Below are 24,385 nucleotides of genomic sequence, written 5' to 3' on the forward strand. Positions count from 1 at the left end.
TTTACGGACTGAAAATGAAAAGTGTTGATTCAGTGCGTGCATGCTAGTCAATACCATCGAGAATATTAATTTCTACTTCGAACAGTTATTGAGTTCCTTACGATATATCTACTTGAATAGTATTAACAATATGTAATATTGTAGAAAATTTTTATTGAAAATTTATGAAAATAAATTTACTATCATATATCTTAATAAATTCCCACCGAACACTTGCAAGCAATCATAATCAAAAATATTATCCAGATCTAAATTATATTGTTAGAGGGGCGTATGTATTTAAATGATCTGTTTGATTAATTTATTGTTATTTCTTTGTTTCTGAATATTACTAAATTAAAAGATTGCAACTTCAACGGCAAAAGGTAAAACGGTCGGGCACCTGCTGCGGTCGTAAAAATGCAGGGATAAAAACTGCATTGACACCGCCGAGCATGCCGAAAATGGTTCAAAGAATTCCCGATTGAACCAATCAAAAATGACTTAACATCTAAATCTTGTTTCCGTTTTTGATATGAAGCATTTCTATTGGACAAAAATCCTGTAGTGGGGGTTTCGTTCATGTGATATCTGACGTCATATATGGAATCCCTCGGAAAGATTCCCGGCGAAGTGTAAGGCACTACGTAGTAAAGTAGAAATCTACTTTCAAGATCGTAGTTTCGATTTAGACTTCTTTCAAAGGACACAAATGTAGCGATATGGCTGGAGTTTTTGATTTGGAGTTACACGATACCCCTGAAGGGGAGGAGGAGATTTCTGACGATGAATACTTTGAACCAGACGACCAGGTAAAACTCGACGATATCTCATCCATACTTTTTTTCTGTTTTATCCATTGCTAAGGACTGACTCAGCTTCTCAATGTGAAGTGGTCGGAACACGCATGAATGAATCACTTGTCGTTCCTGGATACTTGATTTATAAAACTAAGAGAAATATTGTACAATGCCCCGCACTTGTGTGTCAGATTAGGATCCCGATTCGTAGGGCATGTGGTGGCTTATTTGGCCCATGCTCTCCCATTTGACAGATGGGCATATATGTCGTTCTCGTATGATAGTTTTCAATACCTAGATCTTTGGCTCAGTTATTTACCATTCTCATCTCATTAATGATTTATATTATCACTGTGATTCTTGATTTTATTCTTGTTAGTGGGAAAGTTCAGATTATTTTCAGACACCCACCTGTTTTTCACCTAAAAGTTACGTATTGAACCACTCTTATGTATATGTATAGCTGGTTTTAATTGTACATAGTGATACGGTGGCTGGCTTGGCGCTAAAGGAAATTTACCTTAAGCTCATTTGGTAAACCAGTATGTCTGGTTCACGCCCAACTGGCGGCACACTACTTTTATATATTATAAGATTTCATATTTATAACCGGTAAAGTGAAATGAGTTTGATTAAGGACCTTTTTCTCATTTGACTAAAAAGGACACCTTTACTGTAGAAGAACAGGGAAAATACACATTCCTGTCGAGTGCCCCGACCAGGAATCGAACCCGGGTCTCCGGCGTGGAAATCTACGGCTCTACCGCCTGAGCCAAAGAAGCATGCTCCGTCAGCTGAGTGACAGAGACCGTATTTAACACTATGTACAAGTCACACTGACCCGCTCCTTTTACATTACAATTATTTCATTGTTGGAAGAATATTGGAGAATGGCATTAAATTTCTAGAAGTAACATTTATTTGTTAAATTTGGCAAGAAACGTAAATACATATGTATCTATGTTTCTGTTTTGGCTAAAATTTGGAGTATATTTTCCACTGGAAATAAGACACACTGTTGTCACCAAAAGACCCATGCAAAAAGCAGTGTGCCTAGATTGTCGAATTCATGAACATCCTTTAGCTTAAGGGAATTCCTTAACTTAAATTTCCCATAGGAAAGCAATATCGAAATTTGTAGATTAAGAAGAACGGTGAAAAAACCACGTTTGCTGTCGGGAACTGAACCCAGGTTTAATAAGCAGTGTGAAAATCTACCACATGATCTGCTGACTCGCCTAGTTCAATCCCTTTATATTCATCCCTCCTTTTTCAAAGTCTTTGCCCAAAGACATACAAGACCCTTATACCACCACTGTGGGTATTTTAGTTAAATGGCAAGTTTGTAACAGGAGAGAAAAAAATGTAGCGGTAGTGTTGGGAATCCGAAAAAAATTCACGATAGATCATCAGTTTTGTGTAACCGATTGCATTGATGGTTGATTATATTTTTCTTTGGTCCCACTGAAGACCACACACATTTTCAGGAAAATTGTACAAACTTCTTCTACACGTGTTGCAATATTCTCAGGTCGCTTATGTTTTGACAAATAAAATGATATTCCTGTGAACGATTACATTACTACGTAATGCTTATGCGCTCTTCAATTCATTTAGACGCTTGATATTATTCGATTAATTGGTCCAACGAAACTTGACGAACTCAATTAATTGGAACACCAAATCGGAACACCACTATGTAGCGACTATTCTTTGATTCCGAATTATCGACCCAGTCCAATTCCGCTACATGTGTATCCCCAATCCTGGCCTTGCTAAGCGTACTTCCAATGATTGTAACAGGAGTTGGCCAACATTGCATTTTGAATTGTAACAGGATAAGAGAAACTATAGTGGCAAGACTGATAGTTGCACCACAGACCTCGTTAACACTAGCTGGAATCAGGATGTTCTACCAAAACTATATAACTACCTGGTCACCAATAAGTGACCCAACATCAAGTCCTGCTACAATTCATATTATGGTCACTGAACTGACTGAATGTATGGTGGTGGCCACCAGAGCTTGCAGGCAACAATTTCTGATTGTGTAAGGGTGCATTATGATGATTTCCTGCAAATGTCTGGCATCTAGCTATAGTATAGCTACATAGGCTGATCATAGATACAATATTGTATATATTGTATATTGTATGAAGTTGGAATAAAATGTTCAAGTCTACATCCATAAAACTTGTGAAAAATTTAAATTTTGAGCTTGTGACAGAATTTTAAAGAATAAAAGTGATCGCTGGTTTTAGTTGTGGGCAGTGGTGGCCGAGTAGTTATAATATGTCCCAACACATTATCATAAACCCTCCAACTGGGTTTCAACTTTGATTTTGAATCAATATCCCATATTGGGCATCTGCCAGGTACTGAACGCTGGTCGATGGTTTTATCTGTGTACCCCAGCTTTCCTCCACCTATAAACCTTACACGTCCTTCTATGATCCAGGCTGGTTGGACATTAAACTAATAAAATCGAACCAATATTTCTAATTACCTTGGCAGGTAATTATCAGTAAAATTAAAAAACTTAAACCTATGAAACCTATTAAATCACTGAAAATCTGGTTCAGCTATAGATTAATTATTAAATGATCACTTGATGCACAAATTCCCAGAGACAATGACTAGAGTGAAGTGAAGATTATACCACCAGGCCTAAACATCTAGGTTATATTACAGTTAGTGTGTTATCTGCTGCAATAAAGAACAATGGGTCAAAATGTTATCTCTAGCATTCAAGTAGGGTTTTCAATAGATACTGTTTTCAATCAGCTTTATCGTGTTGTTTTCTTTTGAAGAAACACAAGGTTGATATTAGTCTGCATGTCTATTAGTTTATATATAAGTTTGTAATGGTCCATGAATAACTTTATTTCATTAAGCCAAGTTAAAATCAGTTTTAAATGAGCTTATTTTGGGTTTGTATAGCTTGATATATTATCTAGTTTTATGTAAATTGATAAGAATACTTGGAAGTTTGATCGGCTTGAATTGCAGGTCAGAAATTTAAAAATGACAATAAACACCTGGTAATAAATTTTGATCAGGAATCTTAAAAGTGTAAAATAAATATTCTGGCCTCCAAACACAATTATATAACATGTACGCATTGCAAAGGTGTGTCAAAATGTGGCTGACATTTATAAGGTAATTTAATGATGGGTGCTACGTGCATTACTATAAAGGATTTATAAAGTGATAACATCTGCAAAAAATATTGGTACTACATTAAAGTTATTGTAGATAAGAATAATGTATACCTGGTATTTAAAAAAGATTGTTTTAGACAGAAAGATTATGCGTAATATATATTTAATATTAGGAACAGTTCAAGATACAATTGCAAGACAGTATCACGAGAAGCATAAAGGAAATTATTAAAAGTTTTGATATACAAAGATATATAAATGATAATATATGTGTTATGTATGCAAAAGGAATTGGCATATCTTTATTGTTATCCTCAGCATGAACTACAGAGTAATTAAAGATATTAATTACATGCCGAAGTGTCAAGATGCATATATACACATGTATATATATGGAATGAACTATATATAATTGTTAAATATTTGACTACATTGGTTCTTATGTAAGAAGTTAAAATGTTATGGCTGACTTGTTTAATATTGAATTTGTTTTTTTCTCACAGGCAAGCATTGCTGCCAGGGGAGGTTTTGATTTGAAGTAAGTATCATAGTTATCTATATCCCAAGTTAATTAAACACCTGACTTTAATATCATGATGATTAATTCATAATAGATAGATTGCTAGTAATTATTCATTATTTCAAACTCTGAAAGGAATGAATGTGTTTGGTTCATCTCCTCAGAATTTAAAAAAAACAACTTCAGTACCGGGGCTATATATTGGATTTTGTTGCATGATTTCCATATTTGTTTTAAGATAACTTTGAAACAACAGTTATTGCAAAAATATTCATCAAGATTTCATGCGATATAAAAAATCATGTTACAAATCTGCAATTGTTGCAAAGTCAAACCTGTCCATAAAGGCCATGGTCACCTTGGATGAAGACTATTTGGGGCCATGAGAAAGTGGTCTTATTAAGCAGGTGGTCTGTATATACAGAGGTGGTCGCTAAGGCAGGTTTTACTTTATATGTTATATATATACTATTTATTTCAGTTTGATGATTATTTAGAAACTATATTGCAAAATATTATTTTAGTTACACTGTTAAATCAAAATTTCATATCCTATTTTCTTTGGTTTGAACAGCGCATGTATACTAACATTACAAATCTGTAAATATGACAAAGGTATAATCTAAATATGTGAACCTTAAGAAGTGTTAACTGGTCTTTGGCTTGTTAACACATGATCGAAGAGTCGAAGACATTCACAGGATATTGCACTTGTTGACCTCTTTAATAAGAATTAATTCTATCACCAGTGTGGATGGTATGGAGACACTGGAGCTGTCTGAGAGTACAGTAAACCCGGGTCAGCTGAAGGTTGGACCTCAGGACTTTGAGCTGCTTAAGGTTCTGGGCAAAGGTGGCTATGGAAAGGTATTAAGAATTTATGTGTAAAATTTATCTTAGTTTTCTTGATGACACTTTTTATATTAATATCTGAAAGATGCATGTGAATGTCAGAATTTCTTTTACTTGTATGTTTATGAATATCTTAAGACATAAAAAATAGTATATGACTGTTCTCTGTCACTGTAAATCTGTCCTTTCATTGGCAACAGGTTTTCGAGAAGAGGCAAATTTTGTCATGTACCTAAACTAGGTCACTATGACCTATACTTTGACCCTTGACCCACATAGCAATAATCTATATGTCAGGCTCTTATTACACATTTGGATGGGGTTGAACTCATTTTGATTGTCTTGTGGCACTATTTCCATCATATTTTTTTTCCATTCCAGGTTTTTCAAGTCCGTAAAATTTCTGGTAGTGATAATGGAAAAATATTTGCGATGAAAGTCCTAAAGAAGGTGAGTTTCCTCTGAACAGGTTTACTGCATACCAACTTAATAATGCAGCGACATATTTTTGCATTTTCCTGTCAAACTGTTTATTCATAACTTTAATTTCGCAACCTTGACTCTGCTTTACTTGTGTTTGAAACAATTTTGCAGTGATTTATTTTTTACAACTATCCATGAAATACACAAAAATTTATCGCTCACCAAAATTAGTCAGTTTTCAGTATAAATTTATTATGAAAATCTTCATAGGATTCTAAGTTTCAAATATTTTTTTTTGTTGCTAGGCAACCATTGCAAGAAATGCCAAAGACACAGCACATACCAAAGCGGAGAGGAACATTCTAGAAGGTGTCAAGGTAAAGTCTGCCCCTAGTGGTGACAGGATAATGTGTTGTTTATTCCCCTTTTTTAACAAAACAATAATGACCACATATCAGAGAAATCATTTAGGAAATGTATCAAATTCTTGTACCAATTCCAGCAAATACGGATCATGCTTATAATAGATTTCCATTGTTTAATTCTGTTAGATTGCTGTTTGATATAAACTGTATAAAATGTGCTATAGAATGTCTCTAATTTTGATGGGTACCTGAGATAAACATTTTTAAACCTGTTTACATACCCAACCTAACCTGTGCACTTGTAACAGCCTTAGTAATATTGTGTTAAATAAGCACTTAATTGTTTGACAGCATCCCTTCATCGTGGACCTCATCTATGCTTTTCAAACGGGAGGGAAACTGTACCTAATTCTGGAGTACCTCCCTGGGGGAGAGCTCTTTATGCAGCTGGAAAGGGAAGGCATCTTCATGGAGGATACAGCTTGGTAAATAAAGATATCTCTAGTTTTTGTATTTGTGTTAATGGCTAACCCATTGAGGGTCGCCGAAATTTGTTGATTGTAATGAAGTCTTGTGTTTGTCCAGATATTTTGTTATCATTTATAACTTATTTAATCATCAAGCTTCCATTATCAAATTTACAATACGTTACAAAAACATATATACATATAATTTACCTATCCAAAATTGCTCTGAAAGACGCTACATTCATAAACTGAACTTCCATGCTTGTGACAAGTCCTGGTTTATAATATATGTCAAGAAATGTTTTATTCATTCCATATTTCTTTTTCTATTTCGTGAGTTTTAACTTAGTATTTATATGTCATAAGAATAGATTCACAATTCCTCTGCTTTCTCCCTCTCTACTATTTAAAAAAAAATGAGAAAGGAATTTCAAGAAACAAAGGAATATAATCTGTAGACTGATTTGTGAATGATTAATTAATATGTAGGCATTCCTATTATTTCCTGATCCTAATTTGTTATTTTTATTTCAGTTTTTATTTATCAGAAATTACACTAGCAATAGAACATCTTCACTCACAAGGAATCATATACAGAGATCTGAAACCAGAAAATATACTTTTAGATAATTTAGGTAAGTAGAAATCTTCACTCTGGAATCCAACTTTTTTTCTTCTTCATTTTGATTTCATTAAGTAATTTTTTCAAATGAATAATAAAAAAATAACCTTCAGATTACTGAGATTGTTGATTAAAACCATAATGAGGTAAAAACGGTGTGAAGCTAGTATATTAATAATCTGAAATAAAAGGCCAAAATAACACATACAATATTGTGCATAAAAATGGTGTCTAGAAAATAATTGTGATGTTTCTAATGTTTTCTATGTCTCTATCTAACAGTGCACTGTTTTCATTTTCAGGACATGTAAAATTAACAGATTTTGGTTTATGTAAAGAGTCTATAAATGGAGGCGCTGTAACACACACATTCTGTGGGACCATAGAATACATGTAAGTATCTTATATCACAGTCAATGGTATATAAATGGAGGTGTTGTCACACACACATTCTGTGGGACCATAGAATACATGTAAGTATCTTATATCACAGTCAATGGTATATAAATGGCGGTGTTGTCACACACACATTCTGTGGAACCATAGAATACATGTAAGTATCTTATATCACAGTCAATGGTATATAAATGGAGGTGTTGTCACACACACATTCTGTGGGACCATAGAATAACATGTAAGTATCTTATATCACAGTCAATGGTATATAAAAGGCGGTGTTGTCACACACACATTCTGTGGGACCATAGAATACATGTAAGTATCTTATATCACAGTCAATGGTATATAAATGGAGGTGCTGTAACACACACATTCTGTGGGACCATAGAATACATGTAAGTATCTTATATCACAGTCAATGGTATATAAATGGAGGTGCTGTAACACACACATTCTGTGGGACCATAGAATACATGTAAGTATCTTATATCACAGTCAATGGTATATAAATGGCGGTGTTGTCACACACACATTCTGTGGGACCATAGAATACATGTAAGTATCTTATATCACAGTCAATGGTATATAAATGGAGGTGCTGTCACACACACATTCTGTGGGACCATAGAATACATGTAAGTATCTTTTATCACAGTCAATGGTATATAAATGGGGTGTTGTCACACACACCACATTCTGTGGGACCATAGAATACATGTAAGTATCTTTTATCACAGTCAATGGTATATAAATGGAGGTGTTGTCACACACACATTCTGTGGGACCATAGAATACATGTAAGTATCTTTTATCACAGTCAATGGTATATATATATGGAGGTGCTGTAACACACACATTCTGTGGGACCATAGAATACATGTAAGTATCTTTTATCACAGTCAATGGTATATATATGGAGGTGCTGTAACACACACATTCTGTGGGACCATAGAATATATGTAAGTATCTTATATCACAGTCAATGGTATATATATGGAGGTGCTGTAACACACACATTCTGTGGGACCATAGAATATATGTAAGTATCTTATATCACAGTCAATGGTATATAAATGGAGGTGCTGTAACACACACATTCTGTGGGACCATAGAATACATGTAAGTATCTTACATCACAGTCAATGGTATATAAATGGAGGTGCTGTAACACACACATTCTGTGGGACCATAGAATACATGTAAGTATCTTACATCACAGTCAATGGTATATAAATGGTGATGTTGTCACACACACATGGGCCGCGGTGGCCGAGTGGTTAAGATGTCCCGACATATTACCACAAGCCCTCCACCTCTGGGAAGCGGTTTCGAATCCCACGTGGGGCAGCTGTCAGGTACTGACCGTTGGCCGGTGGTTTTTCTCCGGGTACTCCGGCTTTCCTCCACCAACAAACCTGGCACGTCCTTACATGACCCTGGCTGTTAATAGGACGTAAAAATAAACAAACCAAACACACACACATTCTGTGGGACCATAGAATACATGTAAGTATCTTATATCACAGTCAATGGTATATAAAAGGCAGTGTTGTCACACACACATTCTGTGGGACCATAGAATACATGTAAGTATCTTATATCACAGTCAATGGTATATAAATGGAGGTGTTGTCACACACACATTCTTTGGGACCATAGAATACATGTATGTAAATCATATCACAGTCAATGGTATATAAATGGCGTGGTGCTGTAACACACACATTCTGTGGGCCCATAGAATACATGTAAGTATCTTATATCACAGTCAATGGTATATAAATGGAGGTGCTGTCACACACACATTCTGTGGGACCATAGAATACATGTAAGTATCTTATATCACAGTCAATGGTATATAAATGGCGGTGTTGTCACACACACATTCTGTGGGACCATAGAATACATGTAAGTATCTTATATCACAGTCAATGGTATATAAATGGTGATGTTGTCACACACACATGGGGCTGCGGTGGCCGAGTGGTTAAGATGTCCCGACATATTACCACAAGCCCTCCACCTCTGGGAAGCGGTTTCGAATCCCACGTGGGGCAGCTGTCAGGTACTGACCGTTGGCCGGTGGTTTTTCTCCGGGTACTCCGGCTTTCCTCCACCAACAAACCTGGCACGTCCTTACATGACCCTGGCTGTTAATAGGATGTAAAAATAAACAAACCAAACACACACACATTCTGTGGGACCATAGAATACATGTAAGTATCTTATATCACAGTCAATGGTATATAAAAGGCAGTGTTGTCACACACACATTCTGTGGGACCATAGAATACATGTAAGTATCTTATATCACAGTCAATGGTATATAAATGGAGGTGCTGTAACACACACATTCTGTGGGACCATAGAATACATGTAAGTATCTTATATCACAGTCAATGGTATATAAATGGAGGTGCTGTAACACACACATTCTGTGGGACCATAGAATATATGTAAGTATCTTATATCACAGTCAATGGTATATAAATGGAGGTGCTGTAACACACACATTCAGTGGGACCATAGAATACATGTAAGTATCTTATATCACAGTCAATGGTATATAAATGGAGGTGCTGTAACACACACATTCTGTGGGCCCATAGAATACATGTAAGTATCTTATATCACAGTCAATGGTATCACATGAACAAGGAGATGCTCTTTAACTTTTTAAAACATTTTGAATGTTTTGATATATATTTTTGTCCCAACTTCCAGTTTTATAATAGGGAGTAATTACGTTTTTGTGCAAACACTTTTCAGTGATTTCAAACACTGAGTAATTATTCTTAATGTCAAGGTTACTCATTTGAAAAAAAATTGCCAAATGCCAACCAAGCTTGCTACAAGACTTAAACGCATTAGGTTACCTATAGATTTTAACTTCATATATATTTATCATAATACTTATTTACCTATAGATTTTAACTTTATGTATATTTATCATAATACTTACTGACCTAATTGATAAAAAATGTTGTTACCATGGTTACAGGGCTCCAGAAATACTGACCAGGAGTGGTCATGGGAAGGCAGTGGATTGGTGGAGTCTGGGTGCTCTCATGTACGACATGTTGACAGGGGCGGTAAGTGATGTTTGTAATATTGTAGCAATTTGTAATGATCAACTTCATTATTCCATCAATTTGATCCTGATGAAATTATTTAAATGATTGTCTCCCCATTCAAGTTGATGATTATATGTTAGGATTTCAAGATACAAAAACGACATGGGTAAAGTGTGATTTATCATTGATTAGTCCCAGCGTCTATTGTTTGAGACATGATTTTATACTTTACCTAGGTTGATTTGTAATCTTGAAACTTCTATAATAGACCTATCTGGGTCCGTCCTGTCCCATCTCATTCCCTTTATCTTGTTCTGTGGAAACTTCTATAATAGACCTATCTGGGTCCGTCCTGTCCCATCTTATTCTCTTTATCTTGTTCTGTGGAAATTTCTATAATAGACCTATCTGGGTCCGTCCTGTCCCATCTCATTCCCTTTATCTTGTTCTGTGGCATCACATTTCAACCCTGATTTCACAGGAAGGTATAGCCAGTCATGTTTATTGATTTGTTTTAAAATCTAAAGAAGCAATCCGTGTGCATTGTTTTCAACTGCTCTGTTTCTTTGTTCTTTTAGCCTCCATTTACAGCTGAAAATAGAAAGAAAACTATAGATAAGGTGAGTTTACATTTGCATCTTTATTTCTTGTGTGTGTGCTTACATAGGAGTGGCAAGACAATAATGAACCAGTTAGCTCTGGAGGACAAACAGTGATGTATGTTTTTGCATTGGGGCTGCCAACAGTTTCAAGATGTCGCACTACAAACTTGTCATTAATGTTGACTTAACAGTAATATTATTTAAAGATGCTCCAACGCTGACAAATGTTATTTTTTTCTCAATCAAAAAGAGGAGCAGACGATTTAGTATTTTTCTTCAGTTTCAAAAGTTAACTTTACATGGTTACCACCATTGAAAAGTTTGAGCTTCTGATTTTACTTAAAGATAAAAACATCAAAAATTATCAATTGCATACCGAAAAAATTCCGTTGCACTATCTCCTATATGAAATGGAGTGCTGATTGTGTATGCACCAAAAGCAACAGGAATTATTTTATATCATTTTTGTGTTAAGTAGACATAATATTACACAATTAAATACCAATTATTAGCTCGCCTATTCGAAGAATAGGGGGAGCTAATGTTGTCACCCCGGCGTTGGCCGTTGGCGTCCCATTTCACATTAAAGTTTTTGAGCAAGTTTCTATTTTGTCTATTGTTTAAGCTTAAGTCATCTTAAATGTTTATGATTTTATTTTCCTAATGTGTATGGATGCTGAACGTGATAATACAACCAATTTGGGGCCCTTTAGGGGGTTTTGAGTCTGTTAATTTGTCATATTTCAATGTTAAAGTTTTTGAGCAAGTTTCTATTTTGTCAATTGTTTAAGCATAAGTCATCATAAATGTTTATGATTTTATTTTCCTAATGTGTATGGATGCTGAACGTGATAATACAACCCATTTGGGGCCCTTTAGGTTTTTTTTAAGTCTGTTAATTTGTCATATTTCCATGTTTAAATAGTGAATACTTGAACATCAACTTCTTCTGAATAGGCGAGCTTTGCTGTCGTTTATGCTCTGTTGGCGGTGGAGCATCTTTAAGTTTTGTGTAATATTGTGATACTGTAAACTAAGTAATTCTTATATGGGATTAAAATTTGTGAATCTCGTGTGTGTGATTAGAAACCTTGTGAAGTTATCTTCATAAAAATATTCTGATCAATAGAAACATATATCCACCTAAATCGCAAATTTATGTCGACGTGGGAATAAGTCAATTTACTTTATTGGTTTCATAATTACCTTTTACAGATATCAATAGGAGTTAACATCATTTTCACTAACAACGATGTTGTTTTCTGAGCACCAAAATATGTAACTATACTTGTTATGATGAATCACCAAATATCTTTTACTTTAAATGTGAGTATTAAATAAGTAATCGGTGGTTTTGTTTAATGCACCTACCTCATTGTCATTTTACAGATATTAAAAGCTAAACTTAGCTTACCCCCATACCTCACAAATGAAGCCAGAGGACTTATTAAAAAGGTTAGTAGTAAATTATTATGACGATACAATGTAACTTGTCAATTACTTGTCAAACCAAACCTTGTCTCATCCGACTTCCTGTCTATTCTAACATAATTGTATGGCATTTTCCATCATAATCTGTAATTAATAAAATCTGTATAATATGAAAACCTGGCTTAACTGGCCAAATATACAAGTCTTGATTTTCATATTCAATGGTAATAGTATCAATATTGATTAAGTATATAATAAACACACGTTTTGGTTTGTAGCTGTTGAAGAAGTCCCCGACAGAGCGACTTGGTGGTGGTGCCGATGATTCCAAACCCCTCAAGGTAACATCATTATGTCATTGTGCTGTTATTACATTGACAATTCATTTTTACCAGTATCAAATTTGAATATTCTGCAGGCAGTTCACCCAAATAACCAGTACTTCACATTCTGTGATTATTCTCCCCACAAATAAAAGTTAATATAGTCAGTTATTTATGTGTCAAAATTTTCGCAATTTTAGCTAAAAATAATAAAAAACAAAATTTCGGAGTTCTGATCTATCTTCCGTGGTATATTATATTATTCAAGCATTTTGCAATATTATTGCGGATCAAATTTTTGCAATCATAGCAATGACCCAACTTCTGAATGGGGAAGTAGATATCTAAAAGACAGTATTACTGGGATATGTATGTAACATTATAACATGTTATTTCATGAAGTGAGAATTTCAAGTATATTAGCAGTTTTCCTTTAATGGATATTGTACCATTGTGATATTTGTTTCATTCAATTGAGAAGTAGTTTATATATCAGGTAAGCATATTAAGCTTATATGTCATATCATTGAAATATTTAGAAAATATATACCTACTAGGTATCAACGTTTCTTTGTTGTAATGTTTTAGCACCATGTATTTTTCATTTTATTGAGTATTAGTGTATAAATTTGGTAAGCATATAACATTATACAATTATCGACCTATTTTCAGGTGGATACGGTGAGTTATCAACCCGAGTAAGTGATATATCCTGAGGGTTATATCATTTTCGAGGGTTGATAACTCACCGTATCCACCTGAAAATAGGTTGATAACTGTTTTATTATATGACATTTACAGAATATTAACCCGGTTCTTCAAAAAGGCTTAACTACAATAAACAGGATGATATTTGCAAATGTTCCTTTTACAAACCTTGCTGCCTTCCGCCAAATATGTTGCCGACTATGTATAATGACGTCACAATAGATTAACCCGACGTCTTTGAATAAAGAAACTCCCGTAACGCTACGACTTGATGTCAAAAGTGATTATGACGTCACATCTCAAGGGAGGTTTCCTCAATCTATTTTTGACACAGGTAACTGGACTCGCGAGAGGTATCTGGACTGAGTCCAGTAACCTCACGTGCTTTTCGACACCAATTTCGGGGTTGATATCGCAGTTGATGAATACTTCTGAGAAACGTATGGGCCAATCAAAATGCAGCAACAGCGACAGTCATATAATAATATATAATAAAGAACAATTTAGAAAATCTAATAGAAAGTCTAATTAATATCTTCTTGTTGTAATTTTACAGCATCATGGATTCTTCCGCCACATCGACTGGAATGATTTGATCCAGAGGAAAGTGGAGCCACCATTTAAGCCGTCTGTGGTAAGTGGAGGTCCATTTATCTTTCTCTCAGTGTAACCAATACCTCAGAATACCATAGAATAAATCCTTGACAGCATTTGTGTATCATTATCAGTTTTCGAATACCATTAGATTTCCCCTACATTCACGTTTGATATTATTTAATATTATCTACACAGAGCTTACTGTAGTTGTCATGATTTTGCTACAATTTGATCTTTTAATGAGTTCATTGTTCTAGCACTAGACGCCCATGCAATATGTGTACTGTAAACGTATATAGTCAGCTTTCAAACTGTTTGCAGTGTAAAAATGTTTGTGTTGTCCGTCTATAGTCTAATTATTTACATGAAGAATTGCACTAGTTGATAAATATTCATTTATTCATGAAGATAAACAGAAATGGTGAGAAAAATTCCACCTTTACTACAGTATGTATATATAAACAAAGTTCAATGTATGTTATTGTCTTTTGTATGACCAGAGTATGTATATATAAACAAAGTTCAATGTATGTTATTGTCTTTTGTATGACCAGAGTATGTATATATAAACAAAGTTCAGTGTATGTTATTGTCTTTTGTATGACCAGAGTATGTATATATAAACAAAGTTCAATGTATGTTATTGTCTTTTGTATGACCAGAGTATGTATATATAAACAAAGTTCAATGTATGTTATTGTCTTTTGTATGACCAGAGGATGTATATATAAACAAAGTTCAATGTATGTTATTGTCTTTTGTATGACCAGAGGATGTATATATAAACAAAGTTCAGTGTATGTTATTGTCTTTTGTATGACCAGAGTATGTATATATAAACAAAGTTCAGTGTATGTTATTGTCTTTTGTATGACCAGAGGATGTATATATAAACAAAGTTTAGTGTATGTTATTGTCTATTGTATGACCAGAGTATGTATATATAAACAAAGTTCAATGTATGTTATTGTCTTTTGTATGACCAGAGGATGTATATATAAACAAAGTTCAGTGTATGTTATTGTATTTTGTATGACCAGAGGATGTATATATAAACAAAGTTCAGTGTATGTTATTGTCTTTTGTATGACCAGAGTATGTATATATAAACAAAGTTCAGTGTATGTTATTGTCTTTTGTATGACCAGAGTATGTATATATAAACAAAGTTCAGTGTATGTTATTGTCTTTTGTATGACCAGAGTATGTATATATAAACAAAGTTCAGTGTATGTTATTGTCTTTTGTATGACCAGAGTATGTGTATATATAAACAAAGTTCAGTGTATGTTATTGTCTTTTGTATGACCAGAGTATGTATATATATAAACAAAGTTCAGTGTAAGTTACTGTCTTTGTATGACCGAGTAGTATATAAACAAGTTCAGTGTATGTTATTGTCTTTTGTATGACCAGAGTATGTATATATAAACAAAGTTCAATGTATGTTATTGTCTTTTGTATGACCAGATGAATGAGGAGGATGTGAGTCAATTTGACACCAAATTTACAAGACAGACACCCGTCGACTCGCCTGATGACACTGTCCTCAGTGAAAGTGCCAATCAAGTGTTCCTGGTAGGTTCATCTGAATTACATAGACCACAGAATACACAAATAATTCATGTTTAGACATTCAATATAATGTTACAGAATTTATGAAAAATCTAATCTATGAAGGTTATTATTATAGTCTTAGATTTTCTTTATTCTATTTGGGGCCGCGGTGGCGGAGTGGTTAAGATGTCTCAACATATTACCACAGGCCTTCCAGTTTGAATTCCATGTGGGGCAGTTGCCATGTACTGACTGCTGGTCGCTGGTTTTTAGCTCACCTGGCCTGAAAGGCCGGTGAGCTTATGTCATGGCGCGGCGTCCGTTGTCCCGTCCGTCAACATTTCCTTTAAATCGCTACTAGTCATAGAGTTCTGCATGGATTGTAACCAAATTTGGCCACTTACATCCTTGGGGGAAGGGGAACAGAAATTGTATAAATTTTGGCTCTGACCCCCCAGGGGCAGGAAGGGCGGGGCCCAATAGGGGAAATAGAGGTAAATCCTATAAATCGCTACTTGTCCTAGAGTTCTGCATGGATTGTAACCAAATTTGGCTACAAACATCCTTGGGGAAAGGGGAACAGAACTTGTATAAATTTTGCCTCTGACCCCCCGGGGTAGGAGAGGCGGGGCCCAATAGGGGAAATAGAGGTAAATCCTATAAATCGCTACTTGTCCTAGAGTTCTGCATGGGTTGTAACCAAATTTGGCCACAAACATCCTTGGGGAAGGGGAACAGATATTGTATAAATTTTGGCTCTTACTCCCCCAGGGGCAGGAGGTAAATCCTTTAAATCGCTACTAGTCATAGAGTTCTGCATGGATTGTAACCAAATTTGGCCACTTACATCCTTGGGGAAGGGGAACAGAAATTGTATAAATTTTGGCTCTGACCCCCCAGGGCAGGAAGGGCGGGGCCCAATAGGGGAAATAGAGGTAAATCCTATAAATCGCTACTTGTCCTAGAGTTCTGCATGTATTGTAACTACTGAAATTTGGCCACTTACATCATTGGGGGAAGGGGAACAGAACTTGTATAAATTTTGGCTCTGACCCCATGGGGGCAGGAGGGGCAGGGCTCAATAGGGGAAATAGAGGTAAATCCTATAAATCGCTACTTGTCCTAGAGTTCTGCAAGGATTGTAACCAAATTTGGCTACAAGCATCCTTGGGGGAAGGGGAACAGAACTTGTATAAATTTTGCCTCTGACCCCCTGGGGTAGGAGAGGCGGGGCCCAATAGGGGAAATAGAGGTAAATCCTATAAATCGCTACTTGTCCTAGAGTTCTGCATGGGTTGTGCCTGATGACACTGTCCTCAGTGAAAGTGCCAATCAAGTGTTCCTGGTAGGTTCATCTGAATAACATAGACCACAAAATACACAAATAATTCATGTTTAGACATTCAATATAATGTTACAGAATTTATGAAAAATCTAATCTATGAAGGTTATTATTATAGTCTTAGATTTTCTTTATTCTATTTGGGGCCGCGGTGGCCGAGTGGTTAAGATGTCTCAACATATTACCACAGGCCTTCCAGTTTGAATTCCATGTGGGGCAGTTGCCATGTACTGACTGCTGGTCGCTGGTTTTTAGCTCACCTGGCCTGAAAGGCCGGTGAGCTTATGTCATGGCGCGGCGTCCGTTGTCCGTCCGTCAACATTTCCTTTAAATCGCTACTAGTCATAGAGTTCTGCATGGATTGTAACCAAATTTGGCCACTTACATCCTTGGGGGAAGGGGAACAGAAATTGTATAAATTTTGGCTCTGACCCCCCAGGGGCAGGAAGGGCGGGGCCCAATAGGGGAAATAGAGGTAAATCCTATAAATCGCTACTTGTCCTAGAGTTCTGCATGGATTGTAACCAAATTTGGCTACAAACATCCTTGGGGGAAGGGGAACAGAACTTGTATAAATTTTGCCTCTGACCCCCCGGGGTAGGAGAGGCGGGGCCCAATAGGGGAAATAGAGGTAAATCCTATAAATCGCTACTTGTCCTAGAGTTCTGCATGGGTTGTAACCAAATTTGGCCACAAACATCCTTGGGGGAAAGGGAACAGATTTTGTATAAATTTTGGCTCTTACTCCCCCAGGGGCAGGAGGTAAATCCAATAAATGGCTACTTGTCCTAGAGTTATGCATGAATTGTAACGAAATTTGGCCACAAACATCCCTTGGGGAAGGGGAATAGAACTTGTATAAATTTTGGCTCTGACCCCCCCGGGTTAGGAGAGGCGGGGCCCAATATGGGAAATAGAGGTAAATCCTATAAATCGCTACTTGTCCTACAGTTCTGCATGTATTGTAACTGAAATTTGGCCACTTACATCATTGGGGGAAGGGGAACAGAACTTGTATAAATTTTGGCTCTGACCCCATGGGGGCAGGAGGGGCAGGGCTCAATAGGGGAAATAGAGGTAAATCCTATAAATCGCTACTTCTCCTAGAGTTCTGCAAGGATTGTAACCAAATTTGGCTACAAGCATCCTTGGGGGAAGGGGAACAGAACTTGTATAAATTTTGCCTCTGACCCCCTGGGGTAGGAGAGGCGGGGCCCAATAGGGGAAATAGAGGTAAATCCTATAAATCGCTACTTGTCCTAGAGTTCTGCATGGGTTGTAACCAAATTTGGCCGCAAACATCCTTGGGGGAAGGGGAACAGAACTTGTATAAATTTTGACTCTTACTCCCCCAGCGGCAGGAAGTAAATCCAATAAATGGCTACTTGTCCTAGAGTTATGCATGAATTGTAACCAAATTTGGCTACAAACATCCTTTGGGGAAGGGGAATAGAACTTGTATAAATTTTGGCTCTGACCCCTCGGGGGCAGGAGGGGCGGGGCCCAATAGGGGAAATAGAGGTTAATCCTATAAATCGCTACTTGTCCTAGAGTTCTGCATGGATTGTAACCAAATTTGGCCACAAACATCCTTAGGGGAAGAGGAACAGAATTTGTATCAATTTTGGCTCTGACCCCCTGAGGGCAGGAGGGGCGAGGCCCAGTAGGGGAATTAGAGGTAAATATTTAAATTCCTTCAGAAAAGAAACAATAAACCAGTATTCACAACAGTACTTGGCATTACAAACCAGGTGAGTGATACAGGCCCTCTGGGCCTCTTGTTCTCAAGTTACTTTGGCTTTCCTCCAACAACAAACCTGGCATGTCCTTACATGACCGTGGTTGTTAACAGGACGTCAAACTAATAAAAAAAAAAAGCATTCTATTTTCATTCTTAAGTTTATCACATTAAAAGTCAAGTAAATCATGGTGGGTTTTTTCAGGGATTCACATACGTAGCTCCGTCAGTATTAGAGGAGCTCAACAAGCCTTGGATAGCGGAGAAGGAGCCTCGGTCGCCACGGAAAGTTGGATCCAGCTGGACTGGAGGAATGAGGTATAATAGACTAGGATAACATGACAAGGCATTGTTGTTTTTATAGATTATTTTTAAATGGGCATTCCTTTGGATCAAATGGCTATAGTGTACGGATATGAAAGTAACTAGGAAAAAGGTGTTTTTCCTAAAAAGTTTTAAAGTCTTATACATTAATACATCATTGATTACTGAGGTAACTTGAATTATCTTGGAAGTTTTAAAGTCTTAAAAGTGATTAAATCAATTTAAAGTACATCTATCACTAATTACACTTAAAAATACCAGTTGGTTAAAATATGAACCAAAAGCTGTGAGATGGTCGACGATTTCGCAAAAATATAATCTCAGCGAAAATAACAAGACTTTACAGTGTCAGAATTTGTTTATGAGCTGCATCTTCTCATGTGAATTTGGAGTTAGTTTGAAAATGCAATTTTAAGAAGTACCTTTATTTAGATGCAAGATTAAAGCATGCATTCTTTGAATTTTAGCCCTCACCAGGTGTCCCTCGTAGAAGGGTTTCGTGTAGCATCAGATGTAAACGGATTGGACGATCTAGAAGATATGGACACCACAGCACCCGTCGTCACAAAGAGGTCAACGTCACCTGCCATAGCAACCAAAAACACAGCATACAAACAGGCTGCCTTCCCCGGCAGTCAAAACAGACCCCCACATCTACGAATGAATTAATTTAGTTTATAAATTAAGAAATTTTAATTTGCTTTTTTCATTTTTAATGTATTTATTTGTCAAATGATTTTAATTTACTGTTGAAGATGTTCTACAAGGAAGTAAAGGAGAATTTGTCAGATTACAGCAAAGTGGTTTTTGTTCAGATATAACCAGACATCTTGTGATTTTTTTGATTTTTTTTTTTTTTGGATGAGTCGCGGTGAAAAGGTGGGAATTTGTGAGATTTGTTCTCAGGTGAAAATTGCGTCATATGAATGACATATTAAACTATTTGTGTAAGACATGCCAGCAATGTTTGTTTGGAATGTGAAGAATGAGAGATTATAGAAAATGTAATTAATTTTGTTGTTTTATAAAGTTTCACAAATACTTTTTTTTGCTCTATTCTAGTTCATTTTTGTTTGCCAGTATTTATTTAATATACTTAGACTCCTGATAAGATAGTGTCGTTGCAGTTATTTTTAAATTTAGCTATATATCATGAGTTATGATTTTATCTGAGCTTTGGGAATGAAGCATCATTTGGATACCATTAGCTTACACATGTTATAATGTTTTGTTTCCTAGATCAGAGTGAAATACAATTTAAGTAGTAAGTAGTCAAAAGCTTAGATTATCTTGCTACATTATTGGTCACAGATAAGTTTATTTGAATTGATCATATGTGTGTGTGCTTAAATTTATATTTGTTTTCATTTCTGTCACCAAAACTGGACTTCCAATTATTCATATTTATATAAACTTCAAACATTCAGATTTGTTTTATTTACAAATTACTTTGAAATGTTTTTTCTCTGATTTTCATTTCACAAGCTCAATGAATGATGCTATCTATTTTGTTAAACTTCGTATAAATGTTTAAAAATAATTTTGCATTTTAGGAAAAAGAATTTTAAATTGTATTTGTTCACAATTAAAGGGTATTTAGTTTTCCTCCATATATCTGTGAGGAACTTAGGACTTGCTTCACATGCAGGGTTTGATATTTATTCAGAATATATTGATATTTTGTATGATATTCAAATTTTATGTTAATGACAGTAATCTACTGTCTTTATCAGATGTTTAGAAAGAGTGCTACATGTATTGTGTCTCAACATTTTCAGAGTAATATAGGGGTTTTTCGATACCAAAATGATGTGGTTAAGTACAATTTACTGTTGATTAATTCCACATTCCGATGATTGTGAAGTCACAAAAATCACCTCAGAACATGACATCACAATCACCATAAAATGGGAATAATGGATAGAAAATTGTACATGTATTTTACCCATTTCATTTTGGTATCTTGAAATTGATGTATTGTATGAATATGACAAAATTATTTCCTCTTGATTCAGATTATCTCCCATTATCTTATATTATATCTTTTCATTTATACCTACTTAAAATGTGGGAGGGAATTTAGTGCTGAACAACTGTTTTGATCGTTTGGCTGAAACAAGTCAGCAAAATGTTTGAAATTCAAAATTAACAATGAAACCATGAGAGAGTATACTGTATACTAAAATATATAACAACTTTTTCTTGTTGTCACTCGACCAATATTTTTCCTCATTCTTTACACTACCAAAAGTATGTGAGTCAGATTGCACAAGGGAAAGAAAGAGTATGTGGTAGTAACTGCATGTGAATGTGTATAGTCTTCTTAAGGAAGCTCAGTGGAAAGTGGATGTTTTGTGATGCACATGTGTTATTGATATTTATTGCATATAAGCTTGATTTAAATACTGTGTGTCTACAGAAGGTATAATTTTTCAAGAGAGTGAGAGAGGACAATTTTATCAATAATGTCAACATCAAGATATTTCCTTTTAAGTTTAAATATAATTTGTGTTGTTGAAATAACCTCATCTTCCCTTATGGAAGAAATGGACTTTACCATAATTGAGAGACAGCAAAGCCTATTATGCAAACTCAGGGATGATGGGTTATTTAGTGAGAAGCTGAAGTAAATAATTTCCTGTTTTTATTATATTTAACAATAAGCATTGCCATTTGATGTACACTTTGTATATATATTTTACGTTCTCATGGATGCATTATAACTGTTCAATACAGGAGTTTCGAAATCCCAAAACGACGTTGATAAAGTACTATTTACCGTTGATTAGTCCCACTTTCCGGTGATTATGATGTCGTCATATGAAAAGATATTTGTGACATCATAATCACCGGAAGGTGGGACTAATCAATGGTAGATAGTACTTTACCCACGTCGTTTTGGGATCTCGAAACCATTGTATTAAGACTTTTTCTCCAAATAATATCACATGGAAATTTTTATCTGTAATATTTTCTTACATACCTTTGATGTTTTGAATTATTTTATGTATGTAATTATTCATTGTTTTAGCTTGAACTAGTAATATGATTTAGTCAAAGTTCCACATCACCTGTACATGTAAAGGTCTCTACTTGGGCATATGGAATTGACTGATCCCCAGGCAGTATATAGCCACGCCCCGCATACTTGCAAACGCACATATTTCTATTCAATGAGGGAGCAAATGTCTTAGAATACACAATACAAAATGTCCATTACTGTGCAGCTGGCTATCCATCAATTACCTGGTACTATCATCAAGCGTTTTTTGTGTTGTTTAAAAAAACAAAAGGATGTTTTCGATGAAAGGAAAAAACATGACAGTCTTTGTTTTAAAAGACTGAAATAATTGGCTAAATTGAATCAAAGTCTACTAATGGGGGAAAAAAATAGGAACAAACAACACAGATAAATTTTTCAAGCAGGCCATGTTTACTCTGAAAAACAAGCCTATTTGCGATGGAAGGTTTACACAACCATTAACCTGAACCAACTTCCTTTAACAGACTAAATTTTGCAGATTCCATTTCAAAATAGTAAACAATATTTAACGCCACTGCATTTTCATGATCAGAATGGAAGACATTAATTTGCGCAGGTAAAGTCTTTAAAAATCTACTAAAGTTGTAAAATTGGCGAAGGTAAACCACACTGGAAAGATGGTTAGCTAACAGTACATGGCCCAATGCAGAGAAAGACCTTGTTTCTAACTGTGACCTGCTAAGGCGAAGGGTACTACAAAATTAGCTCTAAGGTCTAGGGGGATTTCCTCTTCTGAAATTGTTGAGACAATTGAAAACTCTTAATTCTTAGCAGATGTTGATCATCTCAAATTTTTCAGCAATAATGATTATAAATTCTTCATATTTTCCTCCTTTTTTGTTTTGGTCATTTCCCTTTTTTAGGATACATGTATTTCGAAAACCTTGTTCAAGAAAGATACTGTCCTTGATTTTAAATATGATTATCAATGATGTTATGGCTGATTATTTGTGTGGGTAAAAAAAATTATACAAGATTTCGACATAGTAAAATTAGAAAATTATTTTCATGAATCCAAAATTTTGCGATCTGACTGAAAAAGACAACACTGTACCAGTTTCCCATGACTGATCACAGATCAAATGTAAAAGCCTATGTTATTTCAGTACCCTTCACCTAAATTATTTATTTGTTACATTGTACAAATGTCAATCATTTCAAAATCATGTGTAAACAAATTGTTGAATCAGCTGAATAACCGTGATAGGTTGTCCACAAAATTGTTGCCAATGGTGAATTTTATTTATAATTATTATTTAGAATTAAAGATTATAAAGCAATTGTTGTTTGTTCAGAAAGACTTGTACATGTACATACAAAAGTAGTGAGTGCAAGTTGTACCATAATTTGTCATAACTTTATTTTGCATTGTAAATATTTGTCTCTTATTTTTCATATAAACGATGTTCACGTAATTTCTCTAGGAAAATCATATAAACCTTATACTTATTAATTTCAAAATTCTAAAGTAGATATTTTCCAATTTTCCTTGGTATTCTCAGAAAACTTTTATGGTTAAACATGATCAGTGTCCTTGACATAATTTATTTGACAGATTACTTTTATTTTTAAAATTTGATATTTGCTGCTACACTTACAGTATAATTTATAAGATAAATGTTGTTTTGTTATAACTTGATTTGAAATAAGTTTTACATGTACAACAATGCCACCTATCAAGGAAAATAATAAAGACTTCAAACTACAATATTTGCTTGTTGTATATAATACAAGAAACTTTTATAACATGATAAATTATGTGGTTATATACATATATGTACATGCATACCACATGTAAAAGGGCTTTTCAGGTCACAGTTCACTGTCACTAAAATTAGTAATGGAAAATGTTTCCACAGGATATCTTCATGTGTAATAGTTCCCTTGAATAATAAAGCTCAAGCTTCAAACTGCCTTCCTAAAACAATATGTTTGATGGGTCTTAATGGTCATATGACTATTAATAGAACATACTCGTTGTAGAACTGAAGTACAGTCGCTAAAGAGTGTAGCCTTTTTGACCCCTGTGACCTTGAATGAAGGTCAAGGTGATTTATT

General features: G+C 35.1%; 1 protein-coding gene across 1 annotated transcript; it reads left to right on the forward strand.

The window, feature by feature from the left end:
- The first annotated feature begins 563 nt into the window (after positions 1-563).
- On the forward strand, positions 564-24,035 carry LOC138332018 (ribosomal protein S6 kinase beta-1-like). Its single transcript, XM_069279943.1, has 16 exons — positions 564-791; positions 4,444-4,478; positions 5,210-5,327; positions 5,694-5,762; positions 6,041-6,112; positions 6,452-6,585; positions 7,102-7,202; positions 7,492-7,582; positions 10,590-10,680; positions 11,241-11,282; positions 12,654-12,719; positions 12,974-13,036; positions 14,283-14,360; positions 15,794-15,901; positions 19,166-19,278; positions 19,752-24,035. Exons 1-16 carry the CDS (start codon positions 702-704, stop codon positions 19,951-19,953), a joined length of 1,473 nt encoding a protein of 490 aa, XP_069136044.1. The 5' UTR covers positions 564-701; the 3' UTR covers positions 19,954-24,035.
- Positions 24,036-24,385: the final 350 nt, after the last annotated feature.

The sequence above is a fragment of the Argopecten irradians genome, chromosome 9, assembly GCF_041381155.1.
Source record: "Argopecten irradians isolate NY chromosome 9, Ai_NY, whole genome shotgun sequence".
NCBI lineage: Eukaryota > Metazoa > Mollusca > Bivalvia > Pectinida > Pectinidae > Argopecten > Argopecten irradians.